The 27,196-nt window shown below is 40.5% G+C and overlaps 1 protein-coding gene across 1 annotated transcript in view; it reads left to right on the forward strand.

The window, feature by feature from the left end:
* The window catches only part of DUSP4 (dual specificity phosphatase 4), a 31,626-nt gene extending 13,381 nt beyond the window's left edge, over window positions 1-18,245 (forward strand). The window contains exons 2-4 of the mRNA XM_082262167.1: window positions 10,103-10,239; window positions 12,725-12,944; window positions 16,619-18,245. Of these exons, the coding sequence (XP_082118293.1) occupies window positions 10,103-10,239; window positions 12,725-12,944; window positions 16,619-16,995 (734 nt within the window). The 3' untranslated portion in view covers window positions 16,996-18,245. The remainder of the gene's footprint in view (window positions 1-10,102; window positions 10,240-12,724; window positions 12,945-16,618) is intronic.
* The last annotated feature ends 8,951 nt before the right edge of the window (window positions 18,246-27,196 follow it).

Genomic DNA, 27,196 nt, shown 5'->3' on the forward strand with positions numbered 1-27,196 from the left:
TGGGCATTTAAAGCTGAAGTCTGGACACAAACTTCTATTTGCATATATTTTTGATAGCCACAAAGCATATAAAGCATATAAATATGCAGTGTGTGCACGGAATGCCATTGCATATCATAAAAAAAAATTATTTGTAAAAGTAGCAGTAGCATCATTACTGTGCTGCACTGTAGAGAGCAGAGCTTTGGGACAAACCCAAATACCAACAATCAAATAAGATTACCGGGAAGAACGAGTCCAGAAGTAGAAGGCCTTTTTCAATGCTTTACTGAACAGTCCATCAAATCCATATGGACCCACGTGGTCATTCTGGACCCAAGAAGGGGCTTAGTTACCAACAGTCGATAGATAGTTTAGACGAAAGAGTCAAGGAGGAGCCCCTTACCAGAGTCCTGCATCCTTAGACAGAGGATGCAAGTAATCTTAAAAATCCTTACCTTTCCTTTCCGGTTTCTCAACCCCTAAGAGGAAGGGGAAAGGTGGAGCCTTGCTGTCTAAATCTTATTGTAGACTGGTCCTCAGATGCTTTCCATGATAAAACCCTGGTGGCTCCCCACCAATATACGCTAGCCCTCTACCCAAGGTACCCCACTGCTTGCAGGGGCAGGGCTGGCATTAACTCCATGTTCCCCCAACCTACCAATGGTATCTTACATATGGGGACCTCTAGCGGCTCCTGTGGAACCTGCACTGCCTAGTAATCCAAATGGCCCTCTACCGCCATCTTGTGCAGAAAGGGGAACTACTGCAGACAAATCTGTGCCCTTACACTACAAAGAGTAAATCTCTCCAATGGAGCCCCAGAGACCAGTAAAAAAGCAACAGCGGTTCTAATCCTTTGCCACTCTATCACCAACTAGAAAAAAAAAAAAAAAATTGGCTTCACTTACGATTTAAAGCACACAAGCTTTGGAAGCGGTCTGGGGCATGTTTTATATTGGCACAGAGGAAGGCATGAATAAAGCACTGATGTTATTGTACATCTGCCTGTTCCTGTTTAGCGCTGCCATGCTGTGTAGCAAAGCTAAACCATCTAAATTTCCTAAAATCTGACTAGAGGGTAACGTTGTCAAAAATATAAAATGTGGTTCCTTATTTTGTCAAGCTGCAAAAAATATTTTTAAAATGAATCAAATTGCACTTTTTCTGTATTTTCATTTATATGATTGCACTTGTTTTATTAAGGTATTCTTCACATTGAACTGCATCTTTGGTTATGGCAGATGGGATTGTTACAGTTCATATTTTTATCATATCATTATTAGTATATTTATTTGCACTAAAGATAACCAGAGACAGACGCCTTACTTTTCAGTCTGGAATTAGCGTTGGTTGCCAGGTCAGCTAATTAAAAATGGACATCCATAAAATCACATGCTGCCCGCTTCCGATACATCCCAACATAGCAGCAAGTAGAATAGTAGCCAGCATGGAGGACTAATTGTAAAACAACCTTGGAGCATGAATATTTAATGTGTCTGGTTTTAAATGTCTGACCTAGCAACTCTAGCAAGCAAACCTGCTCTGCCCGGTCTTGCCTTGCTGCTGCTCATAATTATAGACTGTTACCATTGCTATTCACAGACCATTTTTTTGTGTAATTTAAAGGACCACAAGGCCTAACGCACTGCAGTGCCAAGGTAATAAAAATACATGTAAAAGTATTGGAATGACCGAATGTTTGAGAGAAATACCATGTTTTTTTTTTTTTTGCCAGACATCCATCTTCCTTTTATTCCATTTTCATGGAGCGTACATTGTGATACAACAGATATGCTGCCATAGAAACTGGCCTATGTGATTGGTATATTTTAAAACGGTGGCAAAGCTGTGCGTGAAAATATGAATCATTGCAGTGATACCATCGTATAGGCAGCGCGGCTCCTCTCTTCAATCCCTGCGATGACGATAATTAATGAACACGGGAAGCCTGTCCTTGGATGCTGTTGCAACGTGGGCCCATTCAGAAATTTCTGAGCAACCCTAGGGAAATTAAAGCGGGGCAGCTGCTCTGCTTCCTTCCTGAGCTTGTGTTTCCAGTTGTAGCTAAGGTGTTAATCCTGCCTCCCACTCAGATTTTTCTCATGGTTCCATTCAAAAATGTGAAGGCACTTCTCCTGGGCTAATATTGTTGCAGCTTGGCTCAAACATCGAGCAGAAACAAAAGAAAATACATTGGATTACAGAGTGCTTAGAGCTTTATCATATGTTCATTGGAGGTGTACAGGGCCTGCCTTAGAGTCATGGGGGTGGATTTACTAAAGGAAAATAGACTGGTTTCTTCACAAGGAAAATGCACTTTGCAAGGGAATTACCCCCAGAGCTCAGTAAATGAGGTGAAGCTCTGCTGACTTCTATCATCCAATCATGTGCAGACAAAAATGCTGCTTTTTTATTTTCCTTGCACGTGATTGGGTATCCAGGGGATACATTGCACCACATTCACAAGTGACATTGCACCACATTCACTAAGCTCTAGGGAAAATGTCCTTGCAGAATGCAACTTCCCTTGCAAAGGTAACAGCCAGATTGCCTTTAGTAAATCACCCCAATAGTATTTGTATTGAAATAGATCTATCTATCTAGATCTATCTGTCGAGATAAATATATATATAGAGAGAGAGGTGTATATATATATATATATATATATATATATATAATTATATATATGTGTGTGTGTGTGTATGTGTATATATATATATATATATATATATATATATATATATATATATATATATATAGAGAGAGAGAGAGAGCGCTATATAAATACACACTAAATTACAAAGTTAAGACATGTGTGATAAACAATGCTTTTATTTTTTAAACCACAAGTCACGTACCTAGTAGGGGCGTGCTGCTTCTGCTGTGATTAGTCAAAGCAGAAGCCAATCAGCGGGTTCCAGCCAATGCATGACCACCGGCACCTGCTGATTGGCAAGAAGACAGTCAGAACAGAGTACTGCCTATGTACCCAAGCAAAGCAAGGGCATGACATGCAAAGCAGGGGATAAAATCCAGCACATTATTTAGTAAAAGCACTACATAGTAAACACAAAAACACTGGTTAGGCACACATTTACCCTTTGATTGCCCCTAAAGTTTAACCCCTTCCCAAATGTAATTACTACAGTGGCTGCATATTTTTAGCACTGATCACTATATTAGTGTCAGGGGATCCCACAAAGTGTCAGTGTTCGATTGTCCGCCGTAATATCACAATCCCGCTTTAAGTCGCTGACCCCCGCTATTACTAGTAAAGAAAAAATCAAATAAAAAATTCAGTATATACCATAGTAGATGCTATAACTTTTGCACAAACCAATCAATATATGCATTTTGGGATTTTGTTTTTTTTTACCAAAAATATGTAGCTGAATACATATTGGCCTAAATTTATGAAGAAATTCCATTTTTTAATTTTTTATTTAGTATGTGAAGTCCGCAAGGTTCTAAATGTCAGTTTTTTGGGCTTTATTTGATATGTTTTATAACAGGAAGTTTTTTTTTTTTTTTCTTTTTTTTACATTTTCAGTCTTTTTTTATTTATAGCGCAAAAATAAAAACCAAGTGGTGATCACATACCATCAAGAGAAAGCTCTACTTGTGCGGAAAAAAGGACATATATTTCATTAATGTACAGCGTTGCATGACAGCACAATTGTCTCAGTTAAAGTAAAGCAGTGATGTAAAGCAAAATATGGCCTGGTCACTATAGTAAATCTTCCGGAGGTCAAGTAGTATGTACTTGGGCTCCATTTTTAAGCTCCTAGAAGCGGTTATTAACATTTTTTTTCTGCTCCTAGAAGCTAAGTAGTGTTTTCCTATGTGTCCATGCACCCTACTTTAAGCTATTAGTGTTTTTGAGCTTCAGTGTCTAAGAGCAGAAAAAAACAGTTGTTTTGTAGAGTTTCTTGGAGTGTTTTTTTCCAGTAGAAATGCTCCTAAATGCTACTACGTATAAGGTGAGGGTAAGGAGCATAAGGTTATAGATTGCTATTGTAGGTCCCTGTATTTGAATAATACTTGTCTGACCTAGAAAAAGGTGTTCTGTTCAGGAGTCAGAACTAAGGATTTTTAGATGGTCAGTACAAAAATTTAGGGATTCAGAAGTGAAATGTAAATCATATCAATTTATTTGTGAATAATATTATGTAAGTACAACACCGTACAGATATTTGCTTTGCCGTATTGTATGTGACCAGTATAAACACAAAAAACAAGACATACAACATAATATATTAAAAAATTAACAGGGTACCGGCCGGTGCATAATAAATGACATCACTGGGCTATTATTAATCAGTGTAATTTCTAGCGGTGTACACCGTTTCTGTATCCTTCCTGCGATGTGTGTCTGTGGACTTGTGGGGGGAAAAAAAAATAAAAAATTTTATAGTCAATCGTTTTTTGCTTAATAGAGCAGAGTGAGTGGGAGTTTTCAGTGGTGGGTAGCTGAGATAATTTCTCCTCCAATTGGCATCATTTACACAATCCGAGGGTATGGTAGTATATTTTCCTTTTTATTCCGAGTCTGTACTGTGACTTGTGATCAGGTCCGCAATCGCCGTGATTTCAGACTCCTTCCCTCTTATAGTGTAAATGGAGTATCAGGTTTCAGCGGTTCATTGGTTGGGGATGGTTCATTTTGGTGTTAAATATGTCCTTTGTGAACTGGTTGTTTTGGAGGTTGCAGAGCATATGGATGTCTCCTTTTATATTTTTGTGTTTGCGGCACTGATGGTGGGGTGTCAGGTGGTTTAGAGTCTATCACCGATTCTTGGGGACTATGCAGAGTGTGTGTCTGGGTTCCTTCAATGGGGAATACCTCAGTAGTTTACCCCGTCTCATCAGAGACACTCTGTCAGCCGAGCGACTGATTCTTCACCCCTCTTCCCGAACGGTGTAGTGTTGTCACTTACCTGACCTCCGACCCATTGCCGCACTGCTCTGGTTCCCATCCTCCGCTGAAGTGCCTGGTGCGTGTGCTGATCCCGATCCTCCGGCTCCCGCTGGCTTCCCCCGCCGTCCACGTCTGTGACACTGCTCGTTGCACCGGCGGTGAAGATGACATCTAAATGCTACTAACTGCGTTTTTGAGCTTTTTTTCTCTTTTTTTAAAGGAACGGCAAAAATTCTAATAAAACCCTAACGCTCCTAAAATGCTACTATAAAAAGCTATTACCAGCGTTTTTTTCCCCCAGCTTTTTTAGCTTAAAAAAGATGCTATTGTGCATAGAGACTTAAAGAGTAAGTTCTCCTCTATCCCTCATTACCTGTTATTCAGTATTGTTCTTGAATCAAATACTCAACTACCAAGCAAATCCAGCGGTGTCCTGCTGTGATCCACCAGCCTGGGTCACCCACTGGCATCTTCTCTGACCTCATTGAGAAATGGCTGTCTTTTCTGTGTTCAGGCAACCACCCCCTTGATAACCCACAGCTAACTCTGCCCACCAACCACCATGTGTCCCTGCTGCTGCAGCCTCCTGGGATACAGGATAGGGGTATCCTAAGAGGCAAGAATGGCAGTGGGGAGTAGGCCAAACCTAAACATTTTTTTAAAGTGGGCAGAAGGGGTTTCCTGGAGAAAAAGGGAATTTCTGGAGAAGCTAAATAGTGTTATCCTATGTGTTCATGCACCCTACTTTAGGCTATTAGCGTTTTTTTGAGCTTCAGTGTCTAGGAGTTTCTTGGAGCGTTTTTCCAGCAGAAAATGTAGTAATGAAGCACTTCACTTATTTTGGAACAAAGCAAAGTCACATTTATTTAATTAAATGGGGGGAGAATTCAAGTGTGGAAACGTGTCACATGACCTGGTTATGGGGCGCCAAAAATGCATCTTCTATCTTTCCTATTGCAAGAAAGTAAAACTGTTAACTGTATATATTTAGTGATTTTTAGCTTCCCATTCTAAAGAGAACGTAAACCCTGATTGTATGGCATTTAGTTTGATAAAGCGCTGTAATATAAATGGCTCCTATTTTTATTTTCCTATTTTTATCCCTTGTTGCATCTCTGTTTCCCTACAGCCTCTCCCTGCCAATTCAGTCTATATCCTTGATCTAGAATGGCTTACTGTTAGTGACAGTAGCAGCTCATGCCTGCCTGTCCTATGTGCGTTGGCACCACTGCTCCTTATAGTCCCCAACTGAAGCACATACAACAGGGTGACATTGCTGGAGCAGTGACGGGTTGGTGCCACCCCCCCCCCCCCCCCCCATTAGCAGAAAATGCCTTCATGGTGGGATCGCCAGGTATTCATTCTTTTAATGAAAGTTGTAGTTTAAAAAAAGAAAATAATGTTTAAAATTACATGAACACAAAAAGGCTTTTACGAGATTTTAAAGATTTGGATTGCATCTACAGTGTCTTTCTTTTTAATTAGGCCAGCGTTCCTCTTTCAGACAGCTGTAGTGTAAATAACAGCTCTCAGAGAGCTTGACAATGTCTGCTTTTCAAGATAATGTTTGCAAATATAGCAATTAGTAATCAAACCATGGAAAACATTACGAAAAAGGTTGTTTGTGGAGTTAAGCTTATTTTAAAAAAAAATTGTAATGTGCATGATGAAAGAACCTAGACTGTTGCATGTGTGGGGTTAGAGGGTTCGTACGAAGTGTGGAGGCTGCCACTGCTGACCTCTCCTCCTAAAAAAAATAAAATAATGTACTGGTTCCCTGACCGATACACTTATCCTGCACTATACTTGAAAATGCAATGAGAAAGGGTAATTGAGAGTGCAAATAGCAGTGCCCCATTAAATCACTATATTTTACTGGTGTTTTATAGATATATATATTATAAATATTTATTATCACCTTTTATACATTTGCATGTAAAATGTGAATTTCTGAGTATCAATAGGTCTGGAATAACACTGTAGCTAATGTGAAATTGATAATATAGGAGCTCTCACAAATGTGCTACATAAACACGTATCTCCCCTGCCTGGGAAACCCAGGTGCGACATACAGCTGCCCATTAACCAGTACATCCATACTCGCTTGTATGGTGTATGGGTGTATTCTGAAAATAGAAAATGATCTATTTTTGTAATACACTCAAACGCTGTGCCAATGTTGTAGGATATTTTGTATATATGCAAAAAAAATGAATAAATAATGTGTGTGTGTGTATGTGTATATGTGTATATATATATATATATATATATATATATATATATATATATATTATTATTTTTTTTTATTGTATGTATATATATATGTATATACAGTGGGTACGGAAAGTATTCAGACCCCCTTAAATTTTTCACTCTTTGTTATATTGCAGCCATTTGCTAAAATCATTTAAGTTCATTCTTCTTCCTCATGAATGTACACATAGCACCCCATACTGACAGAAAAACACAGAATTGTTGACATTGTTGCAGATTTATTAAAAATGAAAAACTGAAATATCACATGGTCCTAAGTATTCAGACCCTTTGCTGTGACACTCATATATTTAACTCAGGTGCTTTCCATTTCTTCTGATCATCCTTGAGATGGTTCTACACCTTCATTTGAGTCCAGCTGTGTTTGATTATACTGATTGGACTTGATTAGGAAAGCCACACACCTGTCTATATAAGACCTTCCAGATCACAATGCATGTCAGAGCAAATGAGAATCATGAGGTCAAAGGAACTGCCTGAAGAGCTCAGAGACAGAATTGTGGCAAGGCACAGATCTGGCCAAGGTTACCAAAAGATTTCTGCTGCACTTAAGGTTCCTAAGAGCACAGTGGCCTCCATAATCCTCAAATGGAAGATGTTTGGGACGACCAGAACCCTTCCTAGAGCTGTCCGTCCGGCCAAACTGAGCTATCGGGGGAAAAGAGCCTTGGTGAGAGAGGTAAAGAAGAACCCAAAGATCACTGTGGCTGAGCTCCAGAGATGCAGTCAGGAGATGGGAGAAAGTTGTAGAAAGTCAACCATCACTGCAGCCCTCCACCAGTCGGGGCTTTATGGCAGAGTGGCCTGATGGAAGCCTCTCCTCAGTGTAAGACACATGAAAGCCCGCATGGAGTTTGCTAAAAAACACCTGAAGGACTCCAAGATGGTGAGAAATAAGATTCTCTGGTCTGATGAGACCAAAATAGAACTTTTTGGCCTTAATTCTAAGCAGTATGTGTGGAGAAAACCAGGCACTGCTCATCACCTGTCCAATACAGTCCCAACAGTGAAGCATGGTCGTGGCAGCATCATGCTGTGGGGGTGTTTTTCAGCTGCAGGGACAGGACGACTGGTTGCAATCGAGGGAAAGATGAATGCGGCCAAGTACAGGGATATCCTGGACAAAAACCTTCTCCAGAGTGCTCTGGACCTCAGACTGGGCCGAAGGTTTACCTTCCAACAAGACAATGACCCTAAGCACACAGCTAAAATAACGAAGGAGTGGCTTCACAACAACTCCGTGACTATTCTTAAATGGCCCAGCCAGAGCCCTGACTTAAACCCAATTGAGCATCTCTGGAGAGACCTAAAAATGGCTGTCCACCAACGTTTACCATCCAACCTGACAGAACTGGAGAGGATCTGCAAGGAGGAATGGCAGAGGATCCCCAAATCCAGGTGTGAAAGACTTGTTGCATCTTTCCCAAAAAGACTCCTGGCTGTATTTGATCAAAAGTGGGCTTCTACTAAATACTGAACAAAGGGTCTGAATACTTAGGACCATGTGATATTTCAGTTTTTCTTTTTTAATAAATCTGCAACAATGTCAACAATTCTGTGTTTTTCTGTCAGTATGGGGTGCTATGTGTACATTCATGAGGAAGAAGAATGAACTTAAATGATTTTAGCAAATGGCTGCAATATAACAAAGAGTGAAAAATTTAAGGGGGTCTGAATACTTTCTGTACCCACTGTGTGTATATAATATATATATATATATATATATATATATACACACACACACACACACTATATTACCAAAATGTATTGGTAAGCCTGCCTTTACACGCACATGAACTTTAATGCCATCGCTGTCTTAGTCCGTAGGATTTAGTATTGAGTTGGCCCACCCTTTGCAGTTATAACAGCTTCAACTCTTCTGGGAAGGCTGTACACAAGGTTTAGTAGTGTGTCTATGGGAATGTTTGACCATTCTTCCAGAAACACATTTGTGAGGCCAGGCACTGATGTTAGAGAGAAGGCCTGGCTTGCAATCTGCGCTCATGTTCTATCAGGTTGAGGTCAAGACTCTGTGCAGGCCAGTAAAGTTTCTCCACCCCAAACTCGCTCATCAATGTCTTTATGGACCTTGCTTTGTGCACTGGTCCAAATCATTTGATGGAGGGGGGATTATGGTGTGGGGTTGTTTTTCAGGAGTTGGGCTTAGCCCCTTAGTTCCAGTGAAGGGAACTCTTAAGGCTTCAACATACCAAGACATTTTGCACAATTTCATGTTCCCAACTTTGTGGGAACAGTTTGGGGATGGCCCCTTTCTTTTCCAACATGACTGCACACCAGTGCACAAAGCAAGGTCCATAAAGACATGGATGAGCAAGTTTGGGGTGGAGTCCTGACCTCAACCCAATAGAACACCTTTGGGATGAATTTGAGCGCAAACTGCAAGCCAGGCCTTCTCATCCAATGCCACGCCTCACATATGCTTCTGGAAGAATGGTCAAACATTTCCATAGACGCACTCCTAAACCTTGTGGACAGCCTTCCCAGAAGAGTTGAAGCTGTTATAGCTGCAAAGGATGGGCCAACTCAATATTGAACCCTACGGACTTAAGACCGGGATGCCATTCAAGTTTGTGTAAAGGCAGACATCCCAATACTTTTGACAATATAGTGAGTATATATATTACAGTATAAACATACATATCCTACATATCCTGTGCACAGCAATTCATGTCTGTTGATGGCTGTATACAGCACCTGGGCTGCACGCCGGACTTTATGCTGCACAATCTTAGAGCGCCCCTGTGCCAAAGCCCTAAGTGCATAGGGCTAAGGCGATTCCTATACTATTATTTGATAACGTTTGTTTTTTTTTTTTTTTGTCTGCAGAATGCATTAAAACTTAGCAGATTATATTTGGGTTTGCAGCTGCAAAGGATTTTCACCATTTTGTTTTTCTTTTCGCTGCAGGAGGTTATGAAAGATTTCACTCGGAGTACCCAGAATTCTGTGCAAAGACAAAATCTATAAACAGTATTTCCCTGCCTACCAGCTTAGAGCCTACAGAAACAGGCTGCAGTTCCTGTACAACACCACTTCATGATCAGGTAAAGGACCATATATATTTAGTTTTGTTCAAAAAATGTTTCCTGAACCTATTTATGCTAAGGACATGCTTGTATGCTTTCTAGCAGAAGCGTTAAAGGATAAGGGTTACGGGTTCTGAATAGAGATGAGAGGAATTTGACAGCTTAACACTTTCATGACCAGAAGTCATTGAAGGCTTCATGCTCAAACCAAATGAAGCAGGGTTTGTATTCACAAATTACCTTAACAGTAAAGCTGGCCATACACTAATAGATTTTTTCCTTTAGCCTGTAGGCTGAACACAAAAAAAATCAAATTCTTCCATCCATACTATACAGCCCCTGTGGATGACTCTCCCGCTGGGGCTGGCTATCAAAATACCTGAACAGTAGCTGCATCTAATTGGATGCTGACAATTTTCCCCCAGACTCATTAGATTTCTCAGTAGAAGGGATGTCGGACTGGAGGAGGCCGACCAGGCAACTCACTGATCGAATTTCAGCGGGTTCATCAGGAACAGTGTATAGCCATCCTAAATCTAATTACTAATTTGCCTGTCCATTGTGTCTTTAAAAGACATATTAGGCTCGTATATTGTTTTAATAAATATCATGCTCTGTGTTTTCTATTATTCTATTATAAAAATGGGGAAAATTTGAAAAAAAAAAAAAATGCAATCAAACCTCTAGGCGGGAGGTTTGCCAACAAATATCTGTTACCCTGCGATTGGCTGCCAGGGTGATAACCTGTTCAGAAGACCTGGAGCTGTCAGTGGCCGCTCTTCTCACCCCTCTTTTCTGCTGCCCATTCACAGAAGCCTTTGTATTTTGTGAATGATTTCACATAACACAAAGTGTGATTAGGCAGAAGGAGGGCAGGGGCGGGAATAGCAGCTGCATCAACTCTGCACTTGAGGGAGCTGAGCCCAGAGTTTCCAGCATGGATCTCTGGAAACCATCATCCTGGAGCACAGTAAACCTGTCAGATGTAAATTAAAGCGAAAAGTTCAGGGAGGTGACACGCACTTCCGTTGGACTTAACACATAGTGTGCCTGTGCTTTTTACAAACTTGCTGAATTCCTAGAGTTCAGCTTTAAATAATGTAATGAACAATACAAATTTAGCAATGGCAGTGTATATATGCAGCAGGCAATTTGTTCTGTAATAGCAGGTTCTGAAATTAAAGGACATTTTTTCCTTTAATTTAATCAGAGCAGCCCTGATACTCCTTTTCTCCGGTCCCCCACCATTGCTCCTGGCTCCACCCTCCTGCCAAGTGTCCCCATAGCAAGGAGCTTGCAATGGGGGTACCCAAGCAGGCACGCTGTGTAGCCGCTGCTCTGTGTGCCATTTCACACACGGAGCACGGTCAGCCTACGCCCCGCTCTTTCCTTATTGGCTCATTGGCTGTGGTTTACACAGTAGCAGGAGCCAATGAGGAGGAAGAGACCTGGGAGAGCTGCTGCTCTCAGGTAAGTATTGGGGGGGGGGGCTGCTGCACACAGTTTTTACCTTGATGCATACAATTCATTAAGGTAAAATCCTTGAGGCTTTACAAACACTTTAAAGTGTATGTAAACCGTAACAATGAACTTTAATGTGCTCTCTTTTGGTCAGTTAAGTGTACTCTTGAGAAATACTTGTTGATCCTGCCAGTCAGCACCTAACTTCCTCTACACGCTGCCTGTCCTGCAAACAAACCTGAACTATATAACACTCTCCCCCCCCCCCCCTAAATGTTAGGGAGGAATTCTGTAGCAGTAACATACTTTCTGTTCTAGGGTGACAACTTGCTCCTTACTAGATACAATAAAGTGAGTGAGTATTGTAGCCTTAGGACAAGAATTTATTTTACTAGCAAGATCACTAGTTGAAAATAAAGGTATTCAAAACCCGAGAAAAGAGAATGAATGCAGCAAAATTTTTGTTCTTATGTTTAGATGCATTTTTACTTTCCTATATGCCCCATTCACAACTGTGCGTTTTCGGTTGCTTTAAAAAAAAAAAAAGAATCATCTTTGATGTGCATACAGTTCAGCGCAGTTGGCTTAAACCACACCGTACTGGTGTGTACAGGCCTATATTAAAAAAAAAATTAAAAATCACATGCTTGTTATGAAATGGGGGGGGGGGGTCTGTCCAAAAGAATGTAATTATTCATGTGTTTAAAGGTAGCAAAATATGCCCTTTTTACTGTTAAGTGAAAAAGATCGTATGATTACGATCAGCACATGGAGTCCTTTTCTTAATATTGTGTTTTACTGCTCTTATGTCAAAACTAGATGGCCTGTCCAATATCACTAATGGATTATACTCCATGGACATGTAGGTATCAGTAAGGAAATTGACAAGATAAGAGCATGTTGTAAGTTAGATGTTTTTTAACGATGGGGAAACCTATGTTTGGGTGGTCTGTTTAGCTTTGTTGAAATATTCTTATGCATATCTAGTGTGTTTCCTCCTCCATGCTAAGAAACCATTGTTTTGTATTTCCTTTTGGAACAGGGAGGTCCAGTGGACATCCTTCCCTTCCTTTACCTCGGTAGTGCTTATCATGCTGCCCGACGAGACATGTTGGATGCCTTAGGTATCACAGCCTTACTGAACGTATCTTCCGACTGTCCAAACCATTTTGAAGGTCATTTCCAGTATAAATGTATTCCAGTGGAAGACAACCATAAAGCTGACATTAGCTCCTGGTTTATGGAGGCAATAGAATATATTGGTAAGTATTACCTTTATAATATCCTAAGTACCGTTGTTGTACGTGTATATTTTGGCTGCTATGAAGTTGCTCTAAATGGACCAATATAATTATCACAACTTATTTATCTCAGCAATGTTAAGACATTCACAAAAAAATGTAAACACTTCAAGGGGTTTATTACTGCGCTATTGAACCCAAAAGCAAACATTTATTATATTGCAGCTTACTAAGTCTTAGATATGATGGCTGCATTCGTTGTCTTTTATTTTCATCTGGTGATCTGGCAAGTCTGTTGTTTTTTAAAAAGAACAAGCTCTTACAAATGTATGAGTTACCGGGATGAGAAAAACATTCTGCACAGGCAGGGGTGCATACAAAGATCAGCTTTTATTTATGGAAAAAAGTGTATCCCAAAAGGAAAAAGTTGCTGTAGCTGCTTCTAAAGTGTAAGCTGGAGTTTGGCTTCAATGTGTTAGTGTATTTAAATCTTCTTTTACATCTAACTCTCCCCCAGACTAGAAATACTGCTGTCCAAATGTGCCCCTTGTGCTCGTTCATGCAGAGTTGGGACATTATAATAGAGGAGGTGTGATACTGGCCAGATCACCAGTTAAAAACACAGGGAGAAAAGCCTATAAAAAACAAATACAGCCGCCACATCTAATGATCTGTAAGCTGCAATATATTACACTTTTGGCTTTGGGTTTAATATATAGTATATATTCACATTATACAAATAACAGGTGTTGTGTTTCCATCCCACATAAAATTTAGATATGGGACGCAATTGACCAGTACAAAGTTACTTTCTTTGCGTCACCTACACTGCTACTCAGCCCAGCTCTGCTGCATACCCTCTGCTCTTCTTTCTATGTAAGGTTGCATAACAGTGCTTTGGGCATCCACCCTCTGCTCTTCTTTCTATGTAAGGTACATAACAGTGCTTTGGGCATCCCCCCTCTGCTCTTCTTTCTATGTAAGGTACATAACAGTGCTTTGGGCATCCACCCTCTGCTCTTCTTTCAATGTAAGGTACATAACAGTGCTTTGGGCATCCACCCTCTGCTCTTCTTTCTATGTAAGGTACATAACAGTGCTTTGGGCATCCACCCTCTGCTCTTCTTTCTATGTAAGGTACATAACAGTGCTTTGGGCATCCACCCTCTGCTCTTCTTTCTAAGTAAGGTTGCATAACAGTGCTTTGGGCATCCACCCTCTGCTCTTCTTTCTATGTAAGGTACATAACAGTGCTTTGGGCATCCACCCTCTGCTCTTCTTTCTATGTAAGGTTGCATGACAGTGCTTCTGGCATTTTTGGCATTCCTGCAATCTGATTGTAGAATCTCCTTTAAAGGCCCCCCATAGGCGGATCAAGTTTTGGTTGATGCCTGCTGAATCTTCTGAAATTTGAGCCTTGGGTGGCCCCTGCATGGTCCCTTCACCCCAGCTCCAAAACTCAGATTAAAAATCAACTGAGCTAAGTGAAAGTTTATCAGCCAAACAGTGACTGATTCTATCAGATGCAGGCACTGTTTGGCAGCGCAATAATAGTCAGCAGTGGAGATTCCGCCATTCACTCTATTAGCGGGAATCGCATGATTTAGACACAGGCTGAATGTCAGCCTTTGGATTTACTAACTGCTTTGGGGTATGAGGGCATGCCTAAAAAAAATCAATTCAATTTGAAGTGATATTAAAGTCTTCTTTTTTTTTTTTATTTACATAACAAACCTGTCACACTTACCGGTTCTGTGCAGTGTTTTTGCACAGAGCAGTCCCGATTCTCCTCTTCACTGGTCCCCCACCGGTGCTCCTGGTCCCTCCGTCCTACCAAGTGCCCCCATAGAAAGCAGCTTGCAATGGGGGCACCCAAGCCGCAGCTCTGCATGTCCATTCTCATTACACAGCTGTGTCTCTGCCCCGCCCCTTTTTTCTCCTGGCACAGCAGCGGGAGCAAATGGAGCCAAAATGCTGCTGTCTTGGCCAATGAGGAGGGAGAATCCCTGGAGAGCCGAGGCTCTCGTGCACATTGCTGGATCGCGATGGGGCTCAGCTAAGTATTAGGGGCGCTGCACATAGGTTTTTTTTTTTTTTTAACTTCATGCATTCTATTCTAAAAAACCTTTACAAACAAACACTTTAATATCCATCAGACAGTCCCTCAAACTACATAGACACGAAACAATCTTGTACAATTAGATGGCCAACTTTTAATTTATGCAAAATTTGTAAGGCCCTGGGTATGAAGTAGGAGAAAGGTATTTCTTTACATTGTGCTAAATTGCTGTTCAGCAACTAAAAGTAATAGTTTGCCTACAATGAAATGGCTAAAAATTTAATTTGAGCCACATAGTAAATTCTTTTACAATCTGAAGTGCTTCAGATTTAAGCAATATAAATTAAGAGTTCAGGGAAAATGAGAAAATGAGGGACAAAAGATCTCCTAGAGATTCACAGGGTAGATCCTTACTGCTCTTCCTGTTAAAAAAAAAACAACGTGATGCTTATACACCTGGTCAATGCTCCCAGAACGTATATCTCTCTCTAATGTAGGAAACCACTACTTAACCATAACATTCTGGTTCAATAAGTTAATGAAAGATATCTAGAAGACCTAACAATAGTAAAAAGGTAATGCAGATTCCTTTTGTTAAACCTGGTTTGACTTAAAGAAATTTAGCACCACTGCAGAATCAAACGTTCTGCATTCAACACAGGGTCTCTAAAACTGCTCTATGTATTGGATGAATCACAGCAGGAGGCCTTATGTACCAATATTTGCCTAAACTTAACTACATGTCACAATCCACTGTCCATTTACCTCCCCAGCTCCTGGAGTCCCCTCCACATTTCTTTTTCTCTTCTTCACCCTTTTTGCCTTTGCTTCCCTTTTTTCATATGTACATTCAATATACTTTTCTTCATTAAAGAAAAATAAAAATGTTATTGGGAAATTTTAGGTGCAAAGAGACTTGTATGCATTTGTTTGGAAACCTTGTATAAACTTTAGGTATAACCCAGTCTTTGAACTAAATTATACCTTTGGAATGTTCATATTCTTTTGATGCCTAATTACTTCTGTTAATATTTGTTTTTCACCTCTGTTCTCAACATATGGGATTTTTTAGTTATATTTATTAATTTTTAATACAATTTGCTTAAATAACTGTAAAGCATTACAAAGGGTGATTTCCATTACTTGTAGTACTAATACTTACTTTGTTTCAAAGGGTAACTTCCCTTTTTCCAGCTCCGTACTACAAAGTGCAGATAGAGGCAATTTTTTCATTTGATTGAAATAAATATATAGTGTTGCGCAAATAAAAAATTATTAAATTAATTAATTTGTGCTTAAATTATTAAAAACCCAGAATATTTATATGTGACATAATATTAAAGTGCCAATAGTATATAAATATTTGGGGTTTTTAATAATTTAAGCACAAATTAATTAATTTAATAATTTTTTATTTGCGCAACACTATATCTTTATTTCAATTAAGTACACTATTATGAGAAGTGGAGTGTCTGCGACAAATAACTGATCGATTTAGAGCCTCATGGTCGCTCGCAGGACTTATTCCTTATAATTTTTTCATTTGATACTTCCCTAAATAGATAGGGATGGGGCATACATGTGAGGAATCACAACTTTCCTTTGCCACTAAAGTAATTGTGTTTTTTCTTTTCAGATTCCATCAAGGATAATCATGGACGTGTATTGGTGCATTGCCATGCTGGCATTTCCCGGTCTGCTACCATTTGCTTGGCCTACTTGATGATGAAGAAAAGGGTGAAATTGGAGGAGGCCTTTGAATTTGTCAAGCAACGCAGGAGTATAATCTCTCCCAACTTCAGTTTCATGGGACAACTGCTACAATTTGAATCTCAGGTCTTGACCACTACCTGTGCGACAGAGGCTGCCAGTCCCTCTGCCACACTTTTAGAACGCAGTAAGGCTTCCTCTTCACCCACATCTCCTTTTGTCTTCAGCTTTCCTGTGTCAGTAGCAGCTCCAAACAGCCTTCCTTATCTTCACAGTCCCATCACAACATCTCCCAGTTGCTAGAAGTGAATGAAATATGACCAGAAAACTGACTGGCTTTGGCCACTTTAGGCCCAAAAGACCTTTTATATAGAGAGAAAAACTTACACTGCGGAAAATGTAAATCCTGAAATAGGGGGAACCCCACAAGCAATAATAATTTAGCAGTTTTCCATCTTCAAAGCCATCTGAGGTGTAGTCGTCTCTTTTATTTCAACATTTGATTTTGACTTTTATTATAAATATTTATATATATATAAACATGGATATTTCATGTTTAACTTGTATTTATAACTTTTTAAGTTTCTTTTTTCTTCTTAACAGAGTGGCTTCAGGGCAGCTTTTTTGTCTTAAAGCAAATAAAGTTTGGGAAATTTTTTCTATTTTCCCAAAGTGCCTATTTTTATTTATATGTTCCTCCAATTTCAATCTGGTATTGTATTTTAAATTATTTTGTATTCTGTCCTCCAAAGTATCAAAATGCAATAAGGGAAAAGCAACATTTCTGGAACATCAAGGTTACTAGTTATTGTAATCGAGAGCACAACAAAGATTACACTGGATATTATCATTGGCCATCATTTCTTAAGCTCGAGCCTGGAACTTGCGTTGTTCTGTATGCGTTTCTCTAGTATTTCATACCTATGATACAAGATGGATTATAAATGTTCTTGGCATGTTCTTACCATAAGCTAGCCTGTTAGTGGGCATTTTTTTTAGAGTCTGGAAAATGACACTGGATATGTTATACTCATGTAATAAGCTTTTAGAATGCAGACGTTAAAATTATATTTAATGCTTTAGACAGTCGTTCTTGTTTGGATTACTGTTGATTTCATCCTGTTCATACAGTATCCACATTATGTCTTTGTATGGTTGTGGATGCCAGTCTGCTGCATCATTTGCAACTATATAGTGCTGTGTGTATTTTCATTAACCATGCCTATTTAAGGCGTTGCTCACCTTAGCAATGCTGTCAGTATTCCGCTAACCTGAGTGATGACTTTTTGTTCTGAAAACAAATTGGGTATGCAAAAGGTAGCATATACATTTTACCTGAGTATTTTTCATCAGTGTTGGGTTTTGTAATCCGACTTATATCTGATCCATAAAGAAATGGTCAGTTTAAGTTCCCTTTCATGATCTTCTCATACAGTAGCATTTCAATGCCTTCATATAAGCTGCCTTTTTGATGTCTACAGCTTTCAATCATGCAAATACATTAATTGTCCAGATCCTTTCTAAACATTTAGTTAGAGGTATTGGAAAAGAAGAATGCTAAACAGTAGTTCCTGATGGGTCATCTAAAAATATTCAAAGAATTTTTTTTTTTTTTTTTACAATTTTGAGTTTGTTGATCTATATTTTCCAAAAGCTTAGGTGTCTAGTGACAGGTCACTGGAATCTTAATGCATCATATCTGCAGGATAATTCAGTTCTGTACTTTGACACTTGGTAGTTAGGCATCAGGTATTTCTAGAAAAATGTATGCATTGGAAAAAGAGAATGATTTAGTGTAATGTTAAGACTTAAAAGTGTTATCATCGATATACCTAAAACATAGGCATAATAGGATTAGGCCAAGTATTTGAGAATTTGTTAAAAAAATGTTGATTTGTTAAATTCTTCAGAAGCATTTCCACTTGCAGATCTTATTTTACAGTCAAACCAAACGATCTAGATTGTAATCTACATGACCAGCTTAGCAAAAATCAGAATATGATCCTTGTCCATACGCTCTCATTTCAAAGGACATCCATTTTATTTCCTGTTGATAGAGAATAAAGACAAACTCAATGCCCGGCTTGTTTTGGTGATAAATTTAATGGTAGTTTCCTTAAACTATGCCGTAACAAAGCATATAAAAGACATCATGAGAAAGGCAGTTTTTGTTTTGTACTATTTCATATAGTCTTCCATTAAAGATGCATGGTAGGCTTTTTTAAAATATCATTTTTAAAATGAAATGGCATCTTTAATTTTATCTGTTGTGTTTTGTGTCTTTGTAGGAAGGTAGATACAGGGGAGTGCACCCATAAGTTTTACTTATAGCCCTATTTATACTTGAAGGTACTCATAAATATGAATTTCTCCTTTCCTGATACTAGAAATGTTACAATCCAAAAAAAAACTTTGAACGCCATTGTCTAAAAACCTGAGGTAGTTAGATAATTTCTTTACATTTTTCCATAGAAATAAAGATTAAATTTTCTTCAGCAATCTATATATGGAGCATTAAATATGAACAGGATAGTTTTTGTTTGCTAGAAATATGCAGGTCCTGTGGATTCGCTTATTAACACAAGACCATTAGTGCATGTTAAGATATCCACAGACGTAATAAAAGGGGCAGCTTTCCCACATCTACAACAGTCAGGAATCAGGATCCAGTAGGTAACACATGCCAAGTCGCCTGACAAGTCGGATTAGTGTGAACCGGCACTTAATGGCATTGCTAGTCAATGATATCACAAGATGGTTACGTTTAGCACTTGTTACATTTTCTTCAGTCTGGTGGGGTATATTCTGTATCTCTGCTTAAAGCTTGCATTCCAGACTTCTCGAAAGTTCATTTTCCATTGCCCTTTCCATTTCAGTATTTTTTTTATTAGATTGTTCTTAGAAAATGTTACCATGAATAACTTTTACTTCTAATCTGAAATCCTAGTTAAATAATCCATTGCATCTCACACATAGCTGGCCAAGGGGAGAAGAAACACGGGAATAAAACACAAAAGTTTTACTGCTCCAGGTGAAAGTATCACTCGCATGATGCAATCCCCATGTTGGGTGCTCACCACTGCAAAGTAGTAATGTGAGGAAAGTTGGAGGCACACCGCGCTGTAGCGATGCCAAATGTTTATTCCATATGTTAATCGAGGACAACACAAACACACAGTGGCCGGAGCTGTTAACGTGTTTCACACATATGTTAGTGCTTATAAATAGCATGGTGAGCGTGGTGTGCCGCCAACTTTCTTCACATTAGAAGAAACATGGAGCCACTATTTAAAAAATCATTGCCGTAGAGCACAACTGAAGGACTACAATTTCCACTATTTACTATGGGTGTGCTGCAATAGTCACACTTACTGAGGCATCCATAGTATCCATCATTTATGCTCCACTAAGAGACAGTGCTGCAAGTCTGTGGTTAGGGGCATTACTAGGGGGAGGGGAGTGCACTCTGCACCCATATTAGCTGTAAGTTTAGAATTGTTCAAAAGGACATTTCATCCTACATTTTCTATTTTATTTCTATTCTATCTGGAGATCAGCTTTAAGTGCTAAACTCACAGATCCGTCGAAACAGATTATATACCTGTGCACTTGACAGGGCCCATGTGAAGGTATCCTCTATTTCATGCAGGGCTAGATCTCTGCATTTCCAAAGTAGGATATGGGCTGGGAAGGCAAGGCTATATATTTCCATATATAGTAAAAGGATGCAGACTGCTGCCCTCCCTGCCAGAGCAACCTGTCCAGGTCCCCAATGTTGCTTCCCTGCACAGTTTGTACATTGTTAAAAGAATAGTGTACTGTGTGCTTAAAGGTAACCACCTCTTGCTCTGTACTTCTTTACCTGAACTGCAGTTGACTATTACAGTTGGTTTTAGGTCACTGAGGAAGAGCAGTCAACAAACTTGCGTAGAAGGGGGACAGCAAGCATGTTGGCCTGGGTGGGGAGGGGAGAAAATAAATCTGGCCTGTTGGTAAAAAAAAAATGTTATTGATATATAACATATCTGTTCTAGGGAGCAATTGAATTGGGATACTGGAAACAATTAAAATGAATGTCAGGTTTCTAAATGAACTGACAAGTAAAAATGCTAATGTTCTTCAAGGAAATAAAGTTGTGTTTGGACAATAATAATATTTAGTTTGGCTAGATACATGTTTAGTGGTTCAGTGTTTATAGACCGATCCATACAGGTATTTGGCATTTCTTTTTTATTATTAAGGCACTGTTGTGCTACCCCATACTATTGTGAGAACTCTGCGTCAGCTTGTTGTAGGAGGCTTTAGAGCAGGTGTCTCCAGACTATGGTCCTCCAGTTGTTCAGGAACTACAATTCCCATCATGCCTTGTCATGTCTGTGAATGTCATAGTTTTCCAATGCCTCATGGGACATGTAGTCCTGCAACAGCTGGAGGGCCATAGTTTGGAGATCCCTGCTTTAGAGGAATGTCTCCCTCTTGTACATCATGGGGGAACATACCAACATAATCCTGATGGAGTATTATCCAGCTCAACATGGGCAAAGTATGCCAAGGCTTTTATTAAAGAAAATCATTGCATACAAAAACACCTGTTTATATTCATACCTATGACAACAAGTTTCTGGCATCAGTTTTCTAAAATGACCTTCTTTGTAGCATGTCTGACCAGCCTAAATTATTGAAATATTGGAGCTGCATTTCAATTATATGAGGTAGAAATTTAAAGTTAACAGATTACCAAGGTTTCACAGACTGAATAAGCATCATGTGTGTTGTAATTTAGTTTTAGCAGAAGTGCTTTACCACATGAAAGATATTTTTAAAAAATACATTAATTTCCTAGAAGTAATGTTCTGCAATTAAAATAAAGAGGATTGTTCATGCACTTATACCTGGTGAAAATGTCTGCAGGAGGAAGTGTGCAGGAGGGTAGGGAGACTAGTCTTTACCACTGGAAGCATGAGATTCTAAAATCGATGCAATAGCATAATTCTATATTTTAGTGGAAGTATCTTATTATCATTTTAAGTGGTTTTATTTCATTCTGTATCAGGGCAGCTCTATGATGTGTGTGTATATATGTCTCTGTTTTCTGATTATTTAAAATGTTAATTTATTGCCTGAAAGATTGTTTGAAGAAAAAATAAAAACCCAATTAAAAAAAAAATGAAAATTTGTATCCATGCTTCTGTTTGATAATATTTGCTTTCTTAGTAAAAGAGTAACCAATAGCAAATTGGAATCTTATTGCCATGGATTACTTCACTTTAAATGGTTTCTCTTTGGAATGATTTGTTCAACCATCTTCATATTACAGAATCCAGGTAGCCAAAGTCATTGAAACTAAACCCACGGTATAGCCTTATGGGCCAATCACACTTACCTGCTGTCGTGCTGTAAAAGACGTGAATTTTACTGCTTAAAATGCATTTCAAGTCGAAATCACATACTATGTATCACGTACTATGTGGCTGTTTCACATCCATGGGTTTAAAGTAGGGATCAGCCGATATATCGAGGGCCGATATGCACTTTTCCCGATATATCGGAATCGGCCCCCAAGGTTACCGATATTGACGATATTTCGGGAAAGTACATGTACCGGAGTGATGCCTGCAGCTAGAGGCATCACCCCGGTACCGGCGTCTATAGCCGACGGTCGGCTGTCTTGTAATGACAACCGATGCGGCTGAGTAGCCGCTCGGCTGTCATTACAAGGAGCGGGAGGGGACTACCCCCCCGCCACCTTCCCTGCCTCGCCCGGGTCTTCTGTCCCACCTGGAGACCCGGGCAACCATCCTGCATGGCCGCCGAAGAGAAGACCCGATCAAAGCCGCATTCGGCTCTGATCGGGTCTCCATGTAAAAACCCGGAAGTGATGTAATGACCTCACTTCCAGGTACTCGGTGCCAAATTCAAAAAAATTACAGCATTCAAAACAGCCAAACTTGACATTTTGAATGCTTTCAATTGCAGAGGAGGGGGTTGGGGTCTTTTTTTCCCTCCACAAGACTACCTTTTAAACAACATTTTTTTTTTTATTTTTTAATGTACGAAAATATCGGCTGATACCGATATGCGATGACCAAAATATCGGCAATAAAAAAACTATATCGGTCGATCACTAGTTTAAAGTTCAGGACATGTAGCTTTTGTTGGCACATGCACATATTTACCAGGACCATTGAACACGTGTGTATGTTTTTGCACCTCCTTCAATGTTCATATTACATGAACAAGAATCTTGCATTAAAAGCATGGGTAATCTCATGGGAAAAATGTCCTGTTGCTGCATGTGTGAGAAGACCCCTATGGACCTCTAAGAATCCAGATCCATGAGCAGGCATCATTGTGTCGTACTGCTTTGCCCACTACTACTGTGTTTTTAGCTTTGGATCAAATACAGTAATGAAAACTGTTCACAAAGTGTAATATGAGTGAATCATAAAACATTATCTTAGCTCTGGAGGTTCTCCTATGTATTACCCAACATTTCAGTCTCACCGATTCCAGAACATAGAAAAGGCTACTTTCCTTACAGCTGTTAGAATAGATGCCCTTTAAAACAACCTTCTATTCTCTGAAAACCACTGCAGTAGTAGTAGTATAGAGCTTTCCCTCATAGCCAGCCAGGTTTCAGTATTTCTACTTGAGTCTTCACTGATAAAATTACACAACTACTCTGGTTGCTATGAATACAACACCTTTATTTCTCTTCCTTGGGGTTTCATAAATCTTAAACCAAATAAAGTTGTGCTTATATCATAAAGAAAATAGAAATAGTTCAAAAAATGATGTCACAAAGTCCATAAAGTCACAAAGTGAACTCTTCATCACCCAATTGATTGTGAACCCACGTGAAAAAAAAGCCACCACCACAAAAATTGGCTGCTTACCAAATTATAAATGAACTCCTGTCACGGAAGGTCTTTCTCGCCTGCGGCTATAGCCCAGTCTAGGCCTCTGTTCAAACAATGGGACTTAATGAGGAAACCGATGTCCGTCACTTTTGAGGAGACTCAGTCAAAGATAACTCCAGAAGAAAAAACTTCCATAGTATAAAATCCTTTTAACATTTATTTAAAAAAATAAAGGTTGCACTTCCATAAGAAAATTATCAGAATAGAGGTACTCACCGAGGCCGAGATGCCGAGAGCGGTTCGCTGTTGCGACTAAGCGCACTCCGCCCCTCTGGAGGTGATACAGAGGGTGGATGGCACAAAGAGGCACAAGCTACCAGCAGGCAGGGTAGAGCTTGCGTGGAGGTCCTGTAGAGCTGGAGCAGAGACTGATCAGGATCCAGCAGTAGAAGTCCGGAGCAGGCTGAGGGTCAAACACAGGTAAGCAGACAATCCAGGTCACAGGCTGAGGGTCAAGGCACTGGAGATAGGAGACAAGACTAGGTCACAAGCAGAAGGTCAAGGCACAGGAGACTGAAGGTAAATCCGGGTCGCAGGCAGAGGGTCAAACACAGGTAAGCAAAAGCAAAGTCCGTAAAACAAGCCAAGGTCGGGTCCAGGAGAAGAGCAGAGCAGGTCAGGGTCAATCCGGGTCACAGCAGGTAAACGATCACACAGGAAACAGGAACTCAGGTACAGGAAGCTGAAAGACAAACCAGCAATTCCTCTGAGCACTTGCTCAGCTTTTATAGGCAGCCAGGAAGTCATGTGGAAGTCATGTGGTGCTTGTCATGTGATGACCAGTCTGCAGCTGAAGGTTTCTCTGACAGTGCCCCCCCCCCGAGGGGCGGCCTCCGGACGCCCAAACTGGACATCAACTCCGGGTGATTCACATGAAAAGCTCGGATCAAGCGAGGGGCGTGTATGTTTCTTGAGGGTTCCCAAGAGTTGTTTTCAGGTGGGTACCCCTTCCACTTGATTAGGTATTGGAGAAGTCTACCCCTCTTCCTGCAGTTCAGTATGGCTTCAACCTCAAATTCGTTTTCTCCATCCACCTGGACCGGTGGAGGAGGCGGCTCCTCTCTTCCCTGGAAGGGGCTAGGAATCACTGGTTTTAGTAAGGATGCATGAAAAACAGAATGAATCCTGTAAGAGCTGGGTAAGGCCAATTCAAAGGCCACAGGGTTAACCATCCTCTTGATTTTGAACGGCCCTATGAACTTTGGGCCCAACTTCCGTGAGGGAAAAGGTAATTTGAGGTTAGCTGAAGATAACCAAACTTCCTCACCGACCTTGAAAACCGGGTTCTCCTTCCTTCCCCTGTTGTAGTACTTCTTATAGTCATCCTGGGCCTTTTGCATGGTTTCCTGAATCCTTTGAAAGTTCTGTTGGATGGAGGCTATGCGATCTTGGACAGCAGGAACAGATAATTCAGGGGTAGCATTTGGAAGGAAAGAAGGGTGAAACCCAAAGTTAGACCAGAAGGGCGTTTGGTTGGTGGCTGAATGAACTGAATTATTATACGCGAACTCCGCGTAGGGTAGCAGAGAGGACCAGTCATCCTGGGAGCCAGAAGAGAAACAGCGGAGATACTGCTCCAGAGTTTGGTTCGTTCTCTCTGTTTGGCCATTGCTTTGAGGGTGATACGCAAAGGAGAGACAGACCTTTATTTGTAGTGCTTTACAAAGCTCTTTCCAAAATTTGGAGGTGAACTGAACCCCTCTGTCAGAAACAACACTGTCAGGTACTCCATGTAGCCTTATTATTTCTTTGATAAAAATGTTAGCTGTCTCCAAAGCAGAGGGGGTGCCCACCATGGGCAAGAAGTGTGCCATTTTGGAAAGGCGGTCGACAACAACCAGAATGGAGGTGAAACCTTCCGAGGGAGGAAGATCAACAATGAAGTCCATAGAAACTTCAGCCCATGGGCGTTCTGGAATGGGTAAAGGTCTAAGTAATCCCCAAGATTTGGTGTTAGTCACTTTACTGCGCTGGCAAGAAATACAAGAGAGAACATACTTTTTACAGTCCTGCCTCCAACCAGGCCACCAAAAAGAACGGGCAACCAATTCCAAAGTCTTTTGAGTCCCAAAGTGACCAGCCAGTTTATGGTCATGAAGCAACTTTAACGTCATGGGTCTAGCCTCCGGTGGGACAAAAATTCTTCCTTGGGACCAGAACAAGTCATCTCGTTTCTCCAAGGAGGATATTTCTGGGTCAGTACAATGGCTGGATGCCAACCTGATGGTGGTCATAAGATCAGTGTCTGTGAGCAGAAGGAAGTTTTGTGGAGATAAGATGGTGCTAGGTTCCGTTGACTGGAGAGATTCAGGGAACATCCGGGAGAGTGCGTCTGCTTTCCCATTCTTGAGGCCAGGTCTATAAGAGATATGAAAGTTGAACCTAGAAAAGAAGAGGGCCCACCGGGCTTGCCTGGGTCTTAAGCGTTTGGCTGTCCTGAGGTATTCTAGGTTTTTATGATCGGTGAAGATCATGATAGAATGGGAAGCACCCTCCAACAGATATCTCCACTCCTCCAAAGCGAACTTGATGGCCAACAGCTCCCGGTCTCCCACATCATAATTCCTTTCCGGGGAACTTAGTTTCCGAGATGCGAAAGCTACAGGATGGAGGAGAGCCTTGGGGCCCTGTCTCTGGGAGAGGATGGCTCCAGTGGCAGTTTCTGAGGCGTCTACCTCCAACACAAATGGCAGGGCTGGATCCGGATGCCGTAGGATTGGTGCAGAGGTGAACAGGGCTTTGAGCTTGGTAAAAGCTTCCTGGGCCTCTTGGGACCACTGAAAACGACTGTGTTGGCGGGTTAGTTGGGTGATGGGTGCAACAATGGATGAGAAGCCAACGATAAACCTCCGGTAAAAATTAGCGAATCCGATAAACCGCTGTACCCCCTTTTTGTCTACTGGAGCCGGCCACTCCTGAATTGCCTTGACCTTCTGTGGATCCATTGCGACCCCGTTGGTAGAAATGATAAAGCCTAGGAATTGCACAACAGATTTTTCGAATTCGCATTTCTCTGCTTTAAGGTACAATTTGTGTCTCCTGAGAATTGCAAGGACTGTCTTTACATGAACCCGGTGTAGCTCAATGGTGGCAGAAAAAATAAGAATGTCGTCCAGGTAAACAACTAGGAAATTGTCCAGATATTCTCGAAAAATGTCGTTTACCAGGTGCTGAAATGTGGCCGGGGCGTTACACAACCCAAAGGGCATTACCAAATATTCATAATGTCCAAACCTGGACCTGAAGGCAGTCTTCCATTCATCTCCAGGCCTGATTCGGATGAGGTTATAGGCACCTCGCAGATCCAACTTAGAGAAAATTCGGGCAGACCGGAAACGCTGAAACAACTCTGGGATAAGTGGAAGAGGATAGCGATTTTTTATCGTTATTTTGTTTAGTTCTCTATAGTCTATGCATGGTCTTAGGGAACCATCTTTCTTTTCCACAAAGAAGATGCCGGCTCCGGCCGGTGAAGATGATGGACGAATGAAACCCTTATCCAAGTTCTCATCAATATACGTTTTAAGAGCCGCTAGTTCAGTCTCTGATAGTGGAAAGATGCGGCCAAAGGGTATTTCGGAACC

This window comes from Pelophylax lessonae, assembly GCF_965119305.1.
Source record: "Pelophylax lessonae genome assembly, chromosome: 1".
Taxonomy (NCBI): domain Eukaryota; kingdom Metazoa; phylum Chordata; class Amphibia; order Anura; family Ranidae; genus Pelophylax; species Pelophylax lessonae.